The sequence below is a fragment of the Argopecten irradians genome, chromosome 6, assembly GCF_041381155.1.
Source record: "Argopecten irradians isolate NY chromosome 6, Ai_NY, whole genome shotgun sequence".
NCBI lineage: Eukaryota > Metazoa > Mollusca > Bivalvia > Pectinida > Pectinidae > Argopecten > Argopecten irradians.
In genome coordinates this window covers 39,616,126-39,638,491 of record NC_091139.1, presented here as the reverse complement: position 1 = coordinate 39,638,491, position 22,366 = coordinate 39,616,126, and the positions used below count along the sequence as shown (strand labels likewise).

The following is a 22,366-nucleotide window of genomic DNA, read 5'->3' as shown; positions in this document are numbered from 1 at the left end:
AACCCCCCAACAACAAAATCTCACACCTTCGGCGCTCGCAAATTCATCAAAATGCATTTTAAATTCTGAATCGTAATATTTTTTTCCCGGGGAGATCCCTAGACCACTACCCCCCCCCCCCCCCCCCCCCCAACACAAAATCACACGCCTTCGGCGCTCGCAAATTCATCAAAATATATCGTAACACTCATCTCGGACCCCCAAGCATCCAAAATATCGAGACTTTGGTGCTCGCACGCCAATTAGCGTATTCATTTATTTCTTGTTAGTGACGCCACTGTCTATGGCCAGAGTTAACATCAGGAACATCGGGTTCAGGGATGTGGGAGCTCATCCAGTTTCAAAGCTAGTGATTCACATATCGTATATAATGATTAAAATGTTCCAGACTTCCCCGGCATAATGGAAAAGACACCAGATTCACACTCTTCGAAGAGTTGAGTTGGTTCTCCTTAATTCGTATGAAGCACAATTCCTCATTCTTGTGAACCCTTAGCGACCATAGATGGCACAGATGAATTCTTTGAGGTCATAAATAAGGTCAACTTCGCTAGCCAAGGGTACAGTAGTCTGCGATGCCAAAGGCTCGGTTTCGTAGACAACTGTTCCCTTGTATTTGGCTATCGAAGCTGAAATGAGGTCTGCAGTGAAGTTCCACTGTGGAAAGCACTGTTGAGAACTTTTTTTCTGGAGAGTCTTCAATGGTGTCTCCACGCTGTCGCAAACACCATTGTGCTTCATATGAATTATGGAGCTTAGTGCTAAGGAAAACCCATTCCACCATTCGAAGAATCTGATCTGGTGTAATTTCCATTATGCCGGAGAAGTCTGAAACAGCATATACGATATGTTTGAATCTGGAAGAGCTCCCACATCCCTGAACCCGTTGTTCCTGATATGAACTCTTCCCATGAATAGGTTATGAAAGATGACAAGCTAGAACAACAGAACATCGATATTGAAGACGACGCTCTTGCTTTCGACAAATTGGATACTGATATCTCTATTCTGAGTTGGACTCTATGTACCAACTACCAGTACCAGACACTTCAGTTATTCATAGGAAATAAGCAATTGATGTGCTCATTTTCAAAGACACAAACGTTTTGGAAACTGTTAATAATCTTAACGGAAACACAAGCTTAATAGCTTAAATTACATTTGTTACGCTATCAGTAGTTGTTGTGCTGTAAAAATTATTTTGTAGAGGCTGCTAGTCTATAAAATTTCAAACATGAAAATGGATAATGTTGGGAAATATTTGAGTTAGGAAACTGTCACTTGTCCCCCCATTTTATCTATTTATAAATAGTCAATAGTCAATGTTCTATAAAAGAAGTTATAATACACCAGGAAACTGCATGTAGTGTCAGCGGTTTGGAGTCCGAAAAATAACAATTATAAATATGTCCAGTATACGTACCCGATGATAATTTGTAAACCTAATGATGGTATAACAATAATTTTCTTTTGCATCTCTATATATTTAATTGTTTTACTGATTGATAAGAGGTCAAATTACTGATTACGAATAGTTCTTTGTTGTTGGGAAACAGTTTTGCTGCTTCAAGCCAAATATGAAATATTTCTTAAAAAATTACCATTTTTGAACTTTAAGCAATATTTTCTTTCATTTCCTGCGTGTAAAATCCCTACAAATATTGGATTATTTGGTCCTGATATGTATTTGTTGTTCTATTGTGGTCATTTTGACACATCATTTGTCTACTTTCGTTGGAAAATGTCAATGTTTTGACTATTTTTCACTTTAGTGAAATTCGAGATGGTGGCCACCTTGATAACGTCATAACCGGAAGTTATGTAATGCTTACATTGTTTTGTTGTTGTTGTTGTTTTAACTGATTGATAAGAGGTCAAATAACTAATTAGAACTAATAAGTTGCTGTTGGGAAACACTCTTGCTTCGTCAAGCCAAGTATGAAAAAAATTCTAAAATATTACCATTTTTAGGTCATCTGACCCGAAGGGTCAGGATGACCTATAGTCGTCATGTTTCGTCCGTCGTCGTCCGCCGTGCGTTAACTTTTCACATTTTGAACTTCTTCTCAAGTTCTACCAATGCGATTTGGCTGAAACTTGCATGAAATGATCCTGACATGGTCCCGACAAAGTGTTGTTATTTTTCGGGTCGATATAAAATCTAAGATGGCCGCCACAGCCGCCATCTTGAAAACACATTTTGAACTTCTTCTCAAGTTTGACCGGTGGGATTTGGCTGAAACTTGCATGAAATGATCCTGACATGGTCCCGACAAAGTGTTGTTATTTTTCGGGTCGATCCAAAATCCAAGATGGCTGCCACAGCCGCCATCTTGAAAACACATTTTAAACTTCTTCTTAAGTTCTACTAGTGCGATTTGGCTGAAACTTGCATGAAATGATCCTGACATGGTCCCGACAAAGTGTTGTTATTTTTCGGGTCGATCCGAAATCCAAGGTGGCCGCCACAGCCGCCATCTTGAAAACACATTTTGAACTTCTTCTCAATTTCTACCGGTGCGATTTGGCTGAAACTTGCATGAAATGATCCTGACATGGTCCCGACAAAGTGTTGTTATTTTTCGGGTCGATCCGAAATCCAAGATGGCCGCCACAGCCACCATCTTGAAAACACATTTTGAACTTCTTCTCAAGTTCTACCTATGTGATTTGGCTACAACTTCATCTGCATGAGATGATCCTGACATGGTTCGACAAAGTATTGTTACGTCTCTGGTTGATCCCAAATCGAAGAAGGCTACCATGACACTATATCTGATTAATTTCCTAAATGTTAAGACCCTTTGGCCTCTTGTTTGAAATAAAATTTGTTGAAGGAAATGGAAAATGATCCTGACATGGTCCTGACAAAGTGACGCCATATGAAATTAATTTTACTATTGCCAAGGTAGTCAGATGACCGTTAAGGCCCTTTGGGACTCTTGTTGAGCTTAAAATCCTATTTTTTCATGTCTTACGAAGAAATCACTACATATATTTGATATTTGGTCCTGATATGTATTTGTTGTTCTATTGTGGTCCTTTTGATATCTCATTTGTCTAATTCGGTTAAAAAATGTCAATGTTAAGACTCTTTTTCACTTTTAGTAAAATTCGAAATGGCGGCCATCTTGATCACGTCGTAACCGGAGGTTCATCCCAAGTTAAGCAATGCTAACATTTTGATTTGTGATCAGTGGGTCAAGGATTCAGAAAAAAATATTGGTTCGGAGGTTTCCGGGGGTGCATATGGGACCCTCCTAGCCCATGGCCTTATAGTGTCACGGATTTTTTTCGGGATGCAATTAATATTATTTTATAATAATAATAAATAATAATTTGGTTAACCCCCCATATCTCACAAGGGACTGCGACCTGGCCTTAATCACGTGTCATTTCATGATGTCCTAACACCCGGGTATCTCCAAACAAAAAATAATGCTCATCGGTCATGGCCACCAGAGGGCCCAAATTGACACTCCTCCTTTAAATATAGAAGGAATGTGTCTTCTCTATTTTTTTTCGGCAATCCAAACTCACCGTGGAGAAGGTTAACGGAATCGGGGTGCGTAGGAGTTGCATACCGCATTGTGACTACCTGTATTTTGGTAACATTAATTTTAAGACCAGAAATTTTGGCATATGAATCAAGTACTTTTAGTGATCTTTCAGAACCTTCTAAAGCTAAAAGGTATCAACGGCTTATTGTGACAGTAAGATTGGACAATTATATACTTCAACACATTTAATAGTCAAAATTTCAGCGCAAAGGATAAAAATATGTGGGGTAATGGGGTCGCCCTGACGGCAACCTCACTCTACATTAAAGCATGCAGCTGCAACTTTTTCGCCATCTTTTGAGCCGTCAGTGTAAATCTGAACATGATCAGGGAAAGTCCTAATGCACTCTCGAAATGAGAATTAATGATCTTTGGATAATGCACTTGACTTTGCCTTCTCATGTAGAGATAAATTGATATCAGGTGTTTGAATGAGCCATGGTGGTACATCCGATACTGTATTAGTCAATGGTGTCGAGATTTATATTTATTTCCTGCAAAAAAATTGAATGTTGGTATAAGCTTTTGGTTTTATCTTGGTGTTGTGGATTAATACATGATTAAATGCGGGGTATTTGGGATTGGATTTCAGTTGTGCAGCATACTGTAAGGTTAAGTTATAATCTATATCTGATACAACGCAACATGTTTATGAATAGGCCTACAGTTCTTTACTTTAAAAAAATGTATAGAGCACACAACATGAAATATAAAATTTTCAAATTCTTGTAAACATTCTACTTTCGATTTACTTCATTGACCGAATTTTAATACATAATTATCTCCCTTTGTTAGCCTACATCTTTGGATACTAGTAGCACAGGCATCTGCTTCTTGTTTGATAAAAATATAATAACCTACCCCTACTACATATAGTAGGGGTAGGACAGTGTATTTTTCCAAAACCAGATGCAGACGCCTGTGCTAGTAGCTTCCACAAGTCTACGGTAGCTGTAAAAAATCGATACGTATTGTGTTGCTAAGTAGTTTTCGTTTAAAAATAAACTTAACTTTCACTTTTCAGAACGATAATAAACTGTAATATTGTTTTCGTAAAGCATTTACATGCCTAACTATATATTAGACTTGTTCATGACCGAGTTTTTTCTGGAGGCCGAGCATGATTGATTGCAATTTAGCGGAAGCGCCACCTTTCGGACACTTGGATTGAGGGGCTCACCTGCAAATGAAATCTTAATTCAGAAAACTGATACGTAATGCATAATGAATAATTTCTACATATTAGTGAACAATTTATGTGATAAATATCGTCTTGCATTTTTCATGCATTCATCTTTATAAACAAAAATTAGTCGCTTGACTGGAGAGTATCGCAAGGCATTCTGGGAAGGTGCGCCATATTTGTTGCTTCTGAAAGTAGAACAGGAGAAAGTATGTCAATAAAACTACGAAATATTGAAAAAGTACGCATTTTGGAAATCTGACAACCGTATTTCTTGAGGAAGTAAGTACTACGAAGAATGATTTATCGTAAAATGACCGTTATTTAACACCCAATACGCCTTAAACTCTATTTCTGTCTTATGAAAACAACAACGATTTCGGACGTCCATGCAGAACGTTCAGCTGTTTGTGATACGAGCACAACATTAACTCGATTTCCGATGACGTTTGTGTGTTAAGTACCACTTTGATGAATTGAGTGTATAGAGAACTAGTATTTTCTGTAGTTGGTGTTACTATCTAGGAATAAAATGTGATTATCACTGAAGGAAATAGTGAATTCAAGGCCAAGCAAGGGCAAGGACAGGCCATTTGAAGGCTGAAATCAACACGCCGACCAGACACACTGTGCCTTGGTGTGGACTGGTATCAAATAAAACAGATGACTTGAATAATATATATTACTGAGAAATGATTTTTTTATTTCAATGCAGTATGCTTTTCATCATCTAATGTGTGTTCAAAAAATGACATCATGAAGTAGAAAGAAGAGAATAAAGGAAGATATCACTTGTGTGAGAACACTGTTGACATCACCAGTGAAACCGTTGCTGGAATGTACAGGGTTTACACTCTTCATATATGTTCATTACTTGAATGGATATTCTTATAAAAGACTGACCCATAGTCAATATCTGACTTCAATCAAAAATGGGTCATTGCATGAGTATTGTTCATAAACTCTGACAGGACAAAATCTTTAATTATTTCACTATGATCATTTTCTGGACCAAGTAAAATCATAATGCTGTCATCATTACTTTAGATAAGGTTGTAAAATATTGAAGATTTGTATATGTTTAGTGTCCGAAGGGAAAAACTGCTACTGTTAAAGACAGAAATGCTGCATTTTGAGGAACTGGATTTGTAAAAGGAATCTATTAAGAGAGATGTGAATATAGTGAAGTTTGTTATAAAAGTTGCAAAAGTGCCTTATTGCTCTATGAGAGACAGTTATTTTAATCTGCAATAAATATCAAAGCTTATCCTGAGAATACATGGACGATTCCTTGCACTGCAAAGAGGACACTACAGACTTCCACGTTGTGAAAACGTAGAAGATATTCAGACCAACCTTGCATTCTTGACGCTGCCAAAAAGACGGGAAATACTTGCTGGAAAATTTTGAAGTAAATACTGGTAAGTTGTTGCCACTAAAATATATGGGAAGTCTCATTCCCATCCCTTTTACAGACCTATCTCTATACATATAATAAGGGACTTTCTGATGGAAGCATTTCATTGACTGTGTATATGTTGAAGAAACTTATAATTTCCCAACCTGACTAAAACATTGAAATATTAAAATGTTTAACAGCAGGCTAACAATGAAATCTACATATTATTAGCAGTGAAACAAGATCTACATCACATGTAGCTAGCCTAGGGTGCTTCTGATTTGATGTTAAAAACTAAACATAACCCTGTTGCATAAACAGGTCGGGAAAACTACCAACTTGCATTTGATATGCAAACTAGAGTATTATAGCCCTATTGGAGTAAAGATTTGTTGCTAAAAATAGTCTAAATTGCAGAAATCTCAAATTTTGCTATACTTTTCAAAAAATCACCTTAATATATGCCAAGATAAAATACAATTTACTGTAATTTGTGCAGTAGAAGTGTTTGTTACTTAGGAACTTGATGCAACTTTTCTGAAAGTATTGCATCTATTTTCAATACTTAACAACATGCAAATAAATCTAATTTTTGCATTTGTGTTATGTTTCATAGTTAAATAAATGCGATTTTTGAAAATATTTTGGAAAAGTTAATTTTAAAGCAAATGCATATATTTTCTCTTGGAAGTTTGTGCCAATAATCAAATGTATAACCCTAACTATATATTTATATATAGCTAGTTACATATTGATACATGAACTGAAATCTATTTGGTTGACAGGTATGTACCTGGTAGCTATGTTTGCAATTGCTCTAGATCTGAAGGGGTCTTGTTCAAATTTTGTTCGATAAAATTGAATTGATCCATTTGGAGTTAATTTTGTACATTTCGTATTGAAATTAAGAGAAAAGCAGAATGAAAGCCATATTATTGTAGTAACAACCATCTTGAATTTCTGCTGTATATTTCATGTCTCTTGATCGTGTTGCTTTGATGTATTGCTGATTTGCTGTATAACCATAATTTTTGGTGTGTTGTTTTCAGTCTGTTTGGTACCATCATGGTGAGAGACCTGTGATGGCCACACACAACGCTCCAAAGCACGACTTTGCACCAGCCTGGCTTAAGATTCCTGCACAGGATAATCCTGTAAGTTGTCTCTGGGAGTGGAGTGCAGGTTAATTATAATAGTACCAATCATTGTCTCTTCTAGTCCTGTCTCACTAAATACTGCTTTATATTGGTGTTCTATTAGATTGGGGTGTTTGATCCCCGGTGGTGTAAATTGGTGTTATATTAGACTGGGGTCCAGTGATTGATCCCTGGTGGAGTCAGTAATTAGGTTTCTGTAAAATCTTGCACTCTGGTACATTGGTAATGTAAAAAAGCTGAAGTATTATTAAAGAAATGAGACGACGATATATTAAAACATTTTAAAATCTAAATACTGCTGTTGACACAAATGATTCTGTTGAATCACCCAGTTGACAAAATAATCTATATACAGAGATAAAATTGTGTTTTTGGATCCCAAAACAATTGTCTGTTTAAGCAGGTTGTCTTACAAAGTTAGTTACTAAAGCATGTTTTAATGTATTAAAGATTTGATGAATTACATATTAGGATTTAATTGTAGAGAGCAAAAGGTGGAGAATATTTATTTGACATGGATAAATCTGATATATAAGCATTTTGAACTAAAAAGGTAATGCAATATTATTTTCTTTTCAGAAGCCATCTGGTTCCAAGCAAGCAGATTCAGGTAGTGATAAAAGTAAGCTGGTGCAAGCCTATACAAAGTTATTACCCCTCAAAGTACACACCAATACCAAACATCTCTTAGAGCCATATGTGTATATATATGTCTCTGAGAGCCATATGTGTATATATATGTCTCTGAGAGCCATGTGTGTATATATATGTCTCTTAGAGCCATATGTGTATATATATGTCTCTTAGAGCCATATGTGTTATTATATGTCTCTGAGAGCCATATGTGTTATTATATGTCTCTTAGAGCCATATGTGTATATATATGTCTCTTAGAGCCATATGTGTTATTATATGTCTCTGAGAGCCATATGTGTATATATATGTATGACTCTGAGAGCCATATGTATATATATGTCTCTGAGAGCCATGTGTGTATATATATGTCTCTTAGAGCCATATGTGTATATATATGTCTCTGAGAGCCAAGTGTGTAGATATATGTCTCTGAGAGCCATATATGTATATATATGTCTCTGAGAGCCATGTGTGTATATATATGTCTCTGAGAGCCATATGTATATATATGTCTCTGAGAGCCATGTGTGTATATATATGTCTCTGAGAGCCATATGTGTATATATATGTCTCTTAGAGCCATATGTGTATATATATGTCTCTGAGAGCCATATGTATATATATGTCTCTGAGAGCCATATGTATATATATATGTCTCTGGGAGCCATGTGTGTATATATGTCTCTGAGAGCCATGTGCGTATATATATGTCTCTGAGAGCCGTGTGTGTATATATGTCTGTGTATATATGTCTCTGAGAGCCATATGTGTATTTATGTCTCTGAGAGCCATATGTGTATATATGTCTCTGAGAGCCATGTGTGTATATATATGTCTCTGAGAGCCATATGTGTGTATATATGTCTCTGAGAGCCATGTGTGTATATATGTCTCTGAGAGCCATGTGTGTATATATATGTCTCTGAGAGCCATGTGTGTATATATATGTCTCTGAGAGCTATGTGTGTATGTATATGTCTCTTAGAGCCATGTGTGTATATATATGTCTCTGAGATCCATGTGTGTATATGTCTCTGAGAGCCATGTGTGTATATATGTCTCTGAGAGCCATATGTATATATATGTCTCTGAGAGCCATGTGTGTATATATGTCTCTGAGAGCCATATGTATATATATGTCTCTGAGAGCCATATGTGTATATATATGTCTCTGAGAGCCATATGTGTATATATATGTCTCTTAGAGCCATGTGTGTATATATATGTCTATGAGAGCCATGTGTGTATATATGTCTGTGAGAGCCATGTGTGTATATATGTCTCTGAGAGCCATGTGTGTATATATATGTCTCTGAGAGCCATATGTGTATATATATGTCTCTTAGAGCCATATGTGTTATTATATGTCTCTGAGAGCCATATGTGTATATATATGTCTCTTAGAGCCATATGTGTATATACATGTCTCTGAGAGCCATATGTATATATAGTCTCTGAGAGCCATATGTATATATGTCTCTGAGAGCCATGTGTGTATATATGTCTCTGAGAGCCATGTGTGTATATATATGTCTCTGAGAGCCATGTGTGTATATATGTCTCTGAGAGCCATATGTGTATATATGTCTCTGAGAGCCATGTGTGTATATATATGTCTGAGAGCCATGTGTGTATATATATGTCTCTGAGAGCCATATGTGTATATATATGTCTCTTAGAGCCATGTGTGTATATATATGTCTCTGAGAGCCATGTGTGTATATATGTCTCTGAGAGCCATATGTGTATATATATGTCTCTTAGAGCCATGTGTGTATATATATGTCTCATAGAGCCATGTGTGTATATATGTCTCTGAGAGCCATGTGTATATATATATGTCTCTGAGAGCCATATGTGTATATATATGTCTCTTAGAGCCTTATGTATATATATGTCTCTTAGAGTCATATGTGTATATATGTCTGAGAGCCATGTGTGTATATATATGTCTCTGAGAGCCATATGTATATATATGTCTCTGAGAGCCATATGTGTATATATATGTCTCTTAGAGCCATATGTGTATATATGTGTGTGACAAAGTATCTAGAATTCAATTCAATTTCATGGTCTTACTTATTTCAGGGTTTGACCACTTTCAATTCATTAATTAATGTCCTTGGCCAATATGTTTCTTTCTGCAAAAAGTGATCATTTTATCACGCCTTTCCAGTGATTTTCAGGACTATTCTAGGACTCGCCAAGAACCCTCTATTTCTTTGGGACTCAATCTATGCATCAAAATTTTGGTTCTGGACTAGCCTTAAAAAATCCTACATAAATAGCAGCCTTTCTTCCACGCTTCCTTTAATCTTCTACAGATGATTTTAAATGAAGCAAGTGGATCTACAAGATCCTGTTTGTCGGTCATGATGACACAGCAATATTGTATTCATGTTACAGTCATTATGAATGAGAGAGAAAGCTGTTGTTCGGTTAAATAAGTTGGTCTGCTTTCTGCATAATCAGAATTTACAAATATTCTGATGTGCAGAAACCAATTGAAATAAAATCTAGACAAATGATTCGGAAATAAAGTTGAGGTCAATGAATCTTTTCACCTCTAGCTATATAGTTGTAGATAACTTTATCAATTCTTCCCTTTAGATTAAAATTCAAAACTTCTAAATTTCTCAGAATTCAGCTATGATTTCTGTCAAATCTACTTCATATTTGATGTAAATAATGCAACAACTTTGTTATGTGTTTTCAAATCTTTGTTATATTAGGTAGAAGACATTCTGGCAGTTCATCTGGTAAATATAGACATCATCCAGCTGAAGACGACTACTACCCTTACCCTCCCTACGGACATTACAGCTATTACAATGGCTACAACATTCAATATGGATCTCAGTCATCAATGTTCAGGTCACCTGGCCGTGACCCTAAATATCAACAGCATCCAGGAATTCGTTATAATCAGGTGTGTTAATCAACGTGTGTTAAGTCTATAAATAGCACTATTCATGTCGCTATTTACTTTCTCAGTTATGTTCCTTGATAGGTGAGCTTGTTCGTGTACTGGTAGTTCTGACATCCTGATATAGATATATCTATCATTTGAACTTTTTAATAGGGGAGAGGGGGCTTGTATAGTGTTACCCACATCCTATCGTGTTATATCAACTATTGGTACAAAGAGGTAAGGGTATAAATAGCTCACTGTCTCTAGTGTGTACAGATGTTGTTAAAGACAAGACATGGATACCACACTGGAGCCCTTTCCTCCTCCTCAAAAAATTCAAAAGTTTGGTTCATGTTTGAACGATCTTTATATAACATGTACAACTAACAACAATAGACAACATCAATTTTAACACACAGTCGGTAGGACCATGTTTAAAGTTCCACTTTTCAGAGCATCAAGTTATATTTACTTGCAATTGTTAATCAAAAGTTTAGTTGGGACCAACTGAAGACTTCAGTTTAGATCGTTGAGTTATTTGAGTTCATGGTACTTAAGTTTAACTTTGTCTAAATGTTTATTGTACATCTAGGGTTTACAATTTTGATATATGTTGTACTGTTGTTGAAGATGAATGGTGGATATCCTGGCTACTATGATCTCTACCCATTCGATTACTACGGTGACCCCTACTACCCAGGATATCAAAACTCTAGAGCTAGTTCTAAACGAAGTCACTATGAGAGAGATGGGCGCTCAAATTCAAAGGAAGGAAAAGAAACGGAGAAAAGCAAAGGAAAGGAACCAGAGGATAAGGAAAAGCCCTCATTTCAGGATGATTTTGTATGTTTAAAATAATTGAACACAGACTGCAAAAAAAAAAAAAAAACTGCAATAAAATGGTTTGAAATCTCATAATAGACTAAAAATATAACTAAATATTGAATACCTTAAAAACTATAAAATAAGCCGGCTGCGAAAACAAGACTGAGTTGAAAATAAGCCTTTTTCAAGGAACTGGTGAAAATATTATAACTGAAGTTGAATTCCATAAATGACATCCTCAGTTTCTTGACATTTCTTGTACATTGTGTCATTTGTGTTTTGATCTTCATCAAGGTAAACATCTACCTCTTCTACTGCTATCAGAGAGAGATGAATGCCCTTATAGTTATACATATAATATTATATCTTCAACTGATAACGGATCATCAGATATATTTTCATTTGTACGTTTATCATATTTCTTTGGTATCATCAAAATGTCTTATATTTTGTGACTGAATGTTGAATGTATCTTCACAAACTGTATTGTAGTTATCTCCCTTGTGGCATAAAAAAACCGGCTAATAAAAAGTTTGACAAAGGAATGATGTTATCTTCCATGTTTATTTTCAGCCATCATTAAATGGAGAAGAGGGAGGTGAAAAGACTGGTAACTCTAGCAAAGTTACAAACGGTGGAAGTGTCTGGGGTGTGTATTATCTAAATCTTCATATCAGATATTTGTACCAATATGAAATTAATTAAATTGATATTGATAAAGGAATTATCATCTGCTTTATTTTACATCCATCTTGATTTTAACAAAATTGATACTTATAGTTATGTATCATATTTCCAAAAAAGAGCCATCTTTTATTTGATTTATCTAGACTTCTCATTGGTGAGATTCCTCTGAAACCTATTACTTTTCCTATATGTTGAATGAATTGTTTTTCCTCATCAGAACACCCTCCTCATGGTAAAATGGGATCATCAAAGTTTGGAGATCGAGCTACTGCTAATATGTACAAAGCACTTGTGCCAAATAAGGTAATACATTGTCATGTGTCTGATTTATGATTAGAAAACTGTCCACATGCATTCTTTTCCAACAATGTATTTGATTAATGACATTAAGTTATATGAGGTATAACAAATACTTAAGGCATGAATATTTTATTTCATATCAGAATTTCTTTACATTTTCGTTAGTATATTTACTAATCAATACATTCTGACTGTCTTCAGGGAAATATTAAGAAACCAGCTAAGGATGGAATACGTTTTAATGGAGGCTTCCCCAAGGATCCTTTCTCTGGCAGCAAGTCTCCGTTGTCCCCAACAAGTTCCAGCAGCCAGAGCAAGGAGGCAAGTACCTTGTGACATTGGTGTCCAAAAGTTTGGTCTAGGTTATCTTTCCCTACCTAGAGGGTGTGACAAAGAAATCACAACCATTGGGATAATTCATGAATGTCCAACCCGAGGTTTGCAGAGGGTTGGACATTCAGGAATTCCCCCGAGGTTTGTGATTTTGTAGTCACACCATCATAGGTAGAGATTGATTCTTTTTCTCCCATATACAAAAGAAAAAGAAGAGATACTAGTCACCGCAACATGAACATGGTTCCATTGACTGCACGTCAATATTTATGACGTCATCGACAATGCACACCGTATTTTTTGCCTCTCAAAAGTAACCAGTACACCTGTATGACTGATGATAGTTTAATAAATGGAATGGCTAAAATGAAAATAGTCAGTTTTGTCAATACCTTAACTATAATCTTATTTGTTTTGATTAAATCATTGATAAGCATTGATATGATGGTTAATCATCAATATACCCGTGATAACTGAACACTTGTGTGATCAGGTGGTGTAGTGGTTAAGCCACTCACCTTTCACCTAGCTTGCCGGAGTTTGATCCCCAGCACGGACGTGAAAAGGTCACATGGGTTTTCTCTGGACACTTTGGTTTCCTCCCACTCTAAGACTCCTCGCACACTTACTGGGCCATCGAAAGTGATTTGTATAAATTGTGTAACTTGTTTCGCAATCGATGTAAAATAAATAAAGTTTATATTTTATAACTAAACACTGCCTTGAGTAATAGGCAGAGTCATGTAGGTGCTAAAACTAACTAAGAATCAATATGGCCATTGTGTTATATGGAGATTTAATGATTTATTTGGACAGGGTACCCGCCAGTCCCCTACTCCACCTATAGATATCCTCAACACACGACTCGTCACACAGCCACGCACACTCAGTGACAAGAAGAGCGATTTCTATAAAGCTCTCAGAAAAGGATCCTCCGTCAGTGATGGCCATGATCAGAAGGTAAACATCATTATTCATCACCTTACAGGTTTTCCCATCACCTGCTCTGACACTGAGAACTAGAGTTTTTCTCTCCACCTGCCCTGACTGTAAGTACAAGAGTTTTTCTCTCCACCTGCCCTGACAGTGAGAATTAGAGTTTTTCCCTCCACCTGCCCTGACTGTGAGAACTAGAGTTTTCCCCTCCACCTGTCCTGACAGTGAGAACTAGAGTTTTTCCCTCCACCTGCATCTTAAGATGCAGTCACTGTCGTAGAACATGTTTTACAGGCGCTGTTATAGGACATGTTTTGCTTCAGAAATTTTTGCACAATCCTTAATTTGATCATTAACATTATCACTGTAAAATATCGGCAATCATAATTTTTCTATTGATATTTTATCTACATGTATTATTATGCAAATCCTCTCCAACATGGCACTACCAAACTGTAGCACTTCACAGATTAGAATACTGTTCATGTTGCTAATTTTTTTTTATTGCAGATTATTGTTTGATTAAAAAATTTAGTATCAAATAAACATAGCTAAATATTGTGGTGTGACAAAAAATTTAAAGATCATTTACTTTTGTCCTAGGCATTTGAAGATGGAAATGTAGAAAAAATAAGCAACGGTGTTGAGACGTTAGACTTTAGTGATGCTGAAAATGGACTACTTTCCAGTTCCTTGGAAGCAGAGCAGAGGTATGTGAAATTAAAGTTTGAAGTGGTGTATCACTAACAGATATGCTATATTAGACCCTTTTATATTATACATTTATATTAGACTTTTATTTGCATATTTAAGAGTTATCTGCCCTTGTGTGTAGGTATTGATTTTACGTCATGTGTGTGAGCACAACATTACATGATTTTATTTGCACTAAAACTGATGACCTAACAATCAATTTCTATCCTCAAGAGCAGATAATTGTGATATACAAATATGTACAGAATACCGAGAGGGCTGAAAATTGACACATGCTGATTGGTATGAGGGAGTCTTTCATGCACACCACAATGCTAAATAATTAAAGCAATAATTTTGCTATAGCAATAGTTTAACAGTAACACAAGATCCTTCTACAAAGTTCTTTCAGAAATGGGCTGATGTAGTTTATCGTTTGATCAATACAGAAATCACATGTTCATCACACAAATGTGTACTTCAAAATGTTAATTAGTTAATGATCGCCTGTATATAACAACCAGTTTTCAGCCTTCCTGTGCGTTTTCATTATATAATAATTGTGTATTCCAAGATGGATTTGTTTTATCTCTATCAGACTATTGAAGTCCATGGGGTGGAACGAGGCAGATGTGGAAGAATATGAAATAACAGAAGATGAGAAGAAGAGGTTTCAGGAGCGTTTCTCTAAACAGGTACGACTAACAAAGTTGGTAGTGCAGGTACTGCACCAATAGGTAAGGATTTGAGTTCTCTAAACAGGTACGACTAACAGTAATATATTTGGTAGTGAGGACAATGTATCCTGAGGTAAAAATCCAAGTTATATCTTCCATCTGTTTCCATTTGTGCTAAAAATTTGTTGAGTTGTAAAGAAGGCAGCCAATAGCTTGGCCTGAAAAAATATTTGCTTTAGGCCAAAAAAAAAAATTAATTTGTTCTCAGTCCCACACGCATTTAAATTTGCTACACCAAATCTCAAATGTAATTGCGAAGGCGATAAAATAAAATTGTATGCAAACGCTTTCCGCTATCAATATAAAGATCGGGGAAAAACATCCCGCATTCCGGCTTCCACATTTGACTTAGAATCTCCATAGCTCTGGTCTTTTAAACGCTTGAATACAAGGCATTAAATAAAAGTTATAAATGCTTGGAGGACCCCGATTTTGAAGCAGGCATGGTCATTCGGAACTCTTTGTGTGTGTTAGATTATGCACGTTAGTAAGATTAGAAGAATTCCGATTGAGCAGCATTGTCTGAAAAAATGGCGCTGATCTCTGTAGTCTGTGCAGATTATAAAGGGGTCATGCATCATGGAACAATTTAACCAGTTACGCCGATGGTTGTACCTTTATTGAATTGTTTGAGGCCATAAAGGATGGATATTTCGAAATATCGAAAACATGGTCATTTATGAAAAAAATGTCAAGTTTGTCCAGTAACTGTGAGTATTGGAAAAATGAAAACGGACATTGCACACAAGGCAATGATCACTATGAATGTTTATCATGTTGTCAAAAAAAATATTGTCATGTTCGATTCGACATTGATTTGTGCTTCTTCAGCAAATGATACCCCAACAAGTAAAAATTTGACTTCAAACCAAGGGAAAATTGATGCTTTTAACATGTTTTTTCTCTTTTTGGAAAAAGTGGCCTGAGAACCATTAACATGTATCATGGCCATATTGCAATGATTGTGGAAACAGGTTTTTTCCTATCAATACTTGTTTCTAACAGCTCAAGTTTGACAAATGAGATTGAACAGGACCTCACTTGAATTTGTACTGAGATGGTACTTGATCAAGTTACTTTTCTGGTCGATCTGAAATCCATGACATCATGTTAGCCAGTCTTTTAATTCTAAAGTTGATATTAAGCTGATGTTTACTAGACTTATTGTTATATATAATATTTCTAGAGGCTCTATATAGAAGATATTTTCCTTATTTCATATGTGAGAATTTATGCTACAGAGGTATCATGTAGTCATAGTATTCAGATGACAGTTTCGGCTTGTTGTCCATGACTACTTTGTCTTATTGAACATATTTTGTCTTATTGAACATATTTTGTCTTATTGAACACAATTTACTAAAACTTTGTCTCACACTCAATCTTTGTCCCCATCACAGGTTCCTCAACAAAAGGAAGCTAGCCGTGTCTTGCACAACAAGACCCTGAGTCCTAAACACATCATGTACTATCGCCCCAATGAACAGGACCAACTGAACGATACCCTGTCATCCTCTGACTCGGAAGACGAATCAAGTCACTAACATTAGCTTTCTTTGCATACGCAGAAAATGGCATACCATGTCATAACCATTAGCTTCACAACCCATCAAGGGTTTTCTTCATGTGATCATGAGCAAGCATCATTTGGAGAATGATTGTGCATTATTTGGTGATAAAAATACAGGACTTGTGCAACTATAGACTGAGCACCAACTGCATACAATAGTGCACTGGTTGCATGGACTCGTATACATGTTTTGTTCTTTTTTTTTGTCAAGAGTTTGTTTACAGAGAGTTTATGTGAAACCGTTTAAAGGGAGATAATTGTTGAACGAGATTGTCTCGACTAGTCCATCATTCTCTCACAGATTTCTATAAATGTATAGTATTGGTGCAGAAAACATAGAGGAAGCTTCTCGTTTTATACCAAGTATTTTTATAAAAAAAATATTGTTTTGTAGATATGACTAGATATGAGTAAAGCTTGTATTGTGCACTTGTACTACAACAATGTAATGACAGAAAAGATTGTTATATTTTTAAAAGATTATGATTATTAATGGAATGTGTAGTGCGAGGCCTGTTTAGTAGACAGTTCAATGCTGACAGATTCAAATCTGGTGTACCGGTATATGCTAGCCATGGTTGACTATCAGGAATGGGAAATTCCTAAGGACATTTTATTCCGTTTTCATTTGACAGTTGAAGAGTACTTTGAGTTGATATACATCACCCTCCCATCAGGTTCATAGTGTATAATTATGTAACAATTTATAACCTATGCAAAGTTTAGACTAATTTTTTGATGCACAGTAAAAGCCTTCTTGATAGACATGCTACCCCTTCCCTCTTCAAACTTGATTGAATATTGCATATTTGAATCAATGTCTATGATTTAATTGATAACAGAAAATATTGTTCTGACAACATTTTATTCAGATTTTCTCTAGAAGTAGGTGTGGGAGTATTTATTTTTTGTACAAATGCCCAGTTAAAGCTTAAGTTTACAAATGCCTGGTAAATTAACATGGCTGGAGGTCACAAATATGTGATGTCATTCATATCCACTTTACATTTTATATTCATCAAACAAATAGTGGTTTTTAGGTCATCTTAGAAAAATCCTCAGTTAACCTAATGCGATTGCCTTTTGTCTGGAGTTGTCTATCTTGATTCATTTACAATTTACATTGTAAACTTATCAAAAACAAAGAGGCCTAAACACCCAGTATTTGACCTGTGGCATGCTGATATGCAGGGCTACCTATTTTGATCAAATAAATGACCTTTATATTCGACGTTACAGGTATGATAATAGAAAGGTCTTCTTGACAATGAAGTAGCCTACAGACCCAACATTTGTCAGTGGCATGCAGCCTACAAAGTTTGTTTTAATCATTGAGCAGGCTAAGTGGTCTGATTTGCTAAAATGTCTGAAGGATTAACATGTAGCATGTAAAAATACATTCCGGTTAATTTTGTCCAACTTTATTTTAATACATGCTAATCAATGACACAGACAGTAAGGGGGTTGGAATTTGGGACAAAAAGTTTGTATTCGTTCATTGGCTGACACCCAGCCCAAATATCCAGAAAAAATCATAAGTCTAAAACAATCTTAATTTAGATTTAACCAATAACAGATAGCATTGCAAAAAGTTTTGTCATTTCTGATTGGCTATGCAAAAACGTAGTTTTAAGATTGTTTCATGATTCTGGGATCCAGTGCCTGATGGGTGGAGGGGGCCAAAAATAGACCATATTCTTATACTATTCTGTATCCTAACTCGGGTGACCGTTAAGGCCTTTTGGACCTCTTGTTATGATAAATTTTTGACTGCCTGGTTTTGCTCAGTATTACTAATTATATCGGAATCTTGCGTAAATCTTTCACCACTCCTAGGAGATTGAACTCTGGCATTTCTTTGTACTATATATTATTGGGTGATTTGAATTTGAGGAAAGTTTTCCTTGTGGTGTTGATGGCAACTTGATCGTGTTTAAGCAAGAAATTATTTTGACAGAAAAAATTTTATGCGTCTTTGTCACAATTAATAGCATTTCACTTATTGTGTTTTGTTTATTTTTGTTTTCAGAAATAGGGAGACCATAAAATTATGCATTAATTAATCATGTTTCGCCAATTTTTAAAATAAGAGTGTAAATCCTACTTTACGAAGTCATATCATGGCTTGATTTGAATTTAAACTTGTTTTAATATTTTGAACAATATCAGTTTTGATTTAAAAAGTCATAAGAAAGAGAAACCAGTTTTGATCATAATATTACAATAATCAAGAAGATAATCACTTATTTTGTGATCAATAAAATCTTGTTTTGCATATTATTTTGAAACCCGTAATAAGTAATATTAATGTGGAATTCTTTTTGGTAGATATACAAAGGTGCGGGTTATCCAGGTGCGAGATATTCCAGAAATGGCTCTTTTTAAGTATGTTGTTGAAAACTTGTAAATATCAATGACTTGTGTGTACTTGAGAATGTGTAAAACAAAATAAACCAGCAAACTAAATTCAATGTATTGAATAAGTCATATACCTTAACGCTACACCTTTTCCACGTTGCTTGTGTTGGTGCCCCACATGCTTACATTTATAATGCATATAAACACTTCGGTCATTAAGACACTGCGACAAAATGCTCTCCGAATTGTTCACTTTACCAGGACTAGTCCACTGTAGCTCTTTGGTTTTTGTCTGTCTCAGTATAATTTGTATCTCAGTGTAGACATATTGAAGATGTATGTGTTAACTTTTCTAATCTCTTCAGGAAACAATAAAATTTGTGGAATTGCATTATATGTGATAAGATATATACATTGTGTATACTATAATGCTATGAAGATTTATTCTTCTTCTCTATTTCCAAACATTTGATTTGAATGAATCCATATGAATATTGTTTTATGGTGCAAAGTTCCACATGGTTAAAAACAAGCTTTGTGTCTGCTCAATAAAGAATGCTACTGGCTAAATTTTGAACTTGTGACATTGTGTAAACGTTTAGGTTTGGTGCAGGTAGTGCTATTTGATTGTACATTTATTTTTGTACTGTAAGACAGTTACATTTATAGCTTGTTACATTGTGAATTCAGTTACATGTGATTTTTTAATCAAATTTTACACAAAGGTACAACTGATTTGAGTTGGATATTTTGTATTTAGAAGCTTTTTTCCCCATTTTGTTTTCTTTCCCATGGATCATAAATTGTCTAAGAAGATATCAGCATTTAAATGGCATGTTATTTCATGAAAGTGAACGGAAAATTCTTAATTCACAGTTTTTAACAAATCAAGGTTTTTGGGGTGGTTTTTTTTTTGTAAATTTTTCAGAAACAGCTAATATATTTAGAGGTCCCTACAGATGTTTGGTCCTTCATACAAATTGTTGTAAGGTGGTAAATACCTCTGAAGATTTTTCTGAGCATTTGAAATCATTTGATAAAGTGTCTGTATAAAATGCTTTATGTGTTCAAAACACCATGAAACATTTAATGAAAAAGTAAAGTAAAATTATATGGATGAATTGACTGTTAATTGATTATGTTTATAGTATAACTGGGGTTTCCTATTGTGATATTGAAGTTGTTGTCAAGTATTTCAGTTGTACGACAGGCTTTGTTTCTCTTTCAAACACTCTATTCTGGCTTTCAGTTGTGCAGAGTTATTTTTCCTTGTGATATTGATGTTAAACATTAGTCAATGACGTAACATTTAATACTTGCTCATAAGAGCATGTATCAGCCTCTGATATAAAAACTGGTTTTGGGAATGACTACCTGTGGTTATCTTCATTTTTTTCTCCTATTTTCATTTTCTGTGAAAAGTTATGGGTGAAAGAATAGAATTTGAAAGGGATACTGAGTATCCTCTCTGGGTGAATTTATATTTGAAAGTTTCTTTGTCATTCTCAACTTTGATACTTTAGATAATTGGGGACATTCCATAAATAAACTTACTGGTGCTAGGTGTTTCATACAATCATTTACTTTTGAAAAAAAGTTCTCGTTTCTTATAGTTAATTATCTTACCTGAAATATATTCAGATAACTTTACTTGTTGATTGGACACAATCCAATCTTTGATCATATCAGGCTCGCCTGTGGATAGGTGAGAATAATGATGTATAGGGGTAACCCAAAGTGAGGCTGAAGTCAGGTGATCTTGATTACAGATGTCTAAATATTGATAATATTGTTGTGGTTTCAGATTTTGTATTTTTGAGTTATAACCAGAACATCTAAATGGTGAATGATAATAATAATGCAGAGTGGGTCTTTATCAATTAGTACCTTTATTTTTTTTTTTTTAAATCTTATGTGTTTCATTCTCTCATCTCTTTCATTAAAATATCTGATTTTTCGTTGGGTGTTAAATCATCACGGCTTGTTTGACAAACAGTGCGTTGTAACGACAGATTGGCTTGCATTACAGAATTAATAAAATGAAATGATTACCTAGCTTTGGATTATTTTGTATTGTAGATTTAAATGGCAGCTCCATATCTGATACTATATCATACCGATTACAGGAATACTAAGCAGAGAATCCCAATATTCACTACAACCTCTTCCATTTCCTTTGCCAGACATTGCCTCACACTTCTCCATTCTATACCCCTTTCACTTGGACTGACGTTGCTTATTTGTTGTTTTTGCCTTATTTTCCAAAACGTTGATAAAAGTTGTAAATATTGGGTCTGTACTATACCCCATCAGAGATATTTTTGTGTAAAATTCAGCTCCTCTTGAAGGATACAAGAGACACTAATATGATTTGTGAAGTTTGAATCATTACATTGAATGCTTGGCTGATATTAGCGAGCACATCTCAAACAGCTCTTAGTGGTACTGTCCACCAGGTAACAATCATTATATCATCATGTTATGCATCTCTCATACTTATTTTCTTTTTGAAAACAAATTACACCAGCGCAGAGATGAGCAGCACACCAGTAATGGTATATTGTTCTGTCATTTTGCAGATTTATTAATAAAAGTTGCAATGATCTGTACGGCTTTATCTATTTTGTTTATTGTGTCAAGACACCATGTTCAATCAATAATGAACACCTGAAGGCACTTCGGAAATTGTGGAAATTGAGAACATTGAAGGGGCTGTTTGTTAATTAATGGGACAAAAATTGGACCTTTAAGATAATAATTGAACAAAGCCACATAAAATTTTGTAAAAGAGATAGCAGTGCTTCCTATGATATATGTGGTATTCCGATTTTCAATCTGTAAGAGAACTTGGTCTCAAAAAGAGGGGTTTCATATTATACCAGGTTCATGATTAAACATTCATATACCTAGCACTAGATTGATTCATGTGACAACCAGCTGAACTAAAGAGAAAGTGGCCTGTGTGTAAGGAGATCGATTATCCAAGTCTGTCGCCTGCTCTACAGATTTCACAGCTACACTTACTGGGTGTTTTGTTTGTACAAATTGAAATTTGAATGAGCCCGCTTTACAAACTTTATC

General features: G+C 35.2%; 1 protein-coding gene across 2 annotated transcripts; it reads left to right on the top strand.

Annotated features, from left to right (window-relative positions):
* The first annotated feature begins 4,889 nt into the window (after positions 1–4,889).
* Positions 4,890–21,890, top strand: LOC138325853 (vasculin-like protein 1). Of its 2 annotated transcripts, none has more exons than XM_069271810.1 (12): positions 4,890–6,164; positions 7,192–7,296; positions 7,879–7,909; positions 10,668–10,864; positions 11,477–11,689; positions 12,245–12,320; positions 12,576–12,661; positions 12,860–12,979; positions 13,808–13,951; positions 14,531–14,637; positions 15,219–15,315; positions 16,758–21,890. In XM_069271810.1, exons 2-12 carry the CDS (start codon positions 7,225–7,227, stop codon positions 16,899–16,901), a joined length of 1,287 nt encoding a protein of 428 aa, XP_069127911.1. In that variant the 5' UTR covers positions 4,890–6,164; positions 7,192–7,224; the 3' UTR covers positions 16,902–21,890. The 2 variants fall into 2 exon arrangements, with proteins under 2 accessions (XP_069127911.1, XP_069127910.1); XM_069271809.1 differs by having other exon boundaries at positions 4,891–6,164; positions 7,879–7,921.
* Positions 21,891–22,366: the final 476 nt, after the last annotated feature.

Excerpts from the sequence above, each read along its gene's own strand:
- LOC138325853 (XM_069271809.1), top strand. The coding sequence starts at position 7,225 with ATGGCCACACACAACGCTCCAAAGCACGACTTTGCACCAGCCTGGCTT. Across the intron at positions 12,662-12,859 it reads AAGCACTTGTGCCAAATAAG|GGAAATATTAAGAAACCAGC; the intron begins GTAATACATTGT and ends GACTGTCTTCAG. Across the intron at positions 13,952-14,530 it reads GTGATGGCCATGATCAGAAG|GCATTTGAAGATGGAAATGT; the intron begins GTAAACATCATT and ends CTTTTGTCCTAG.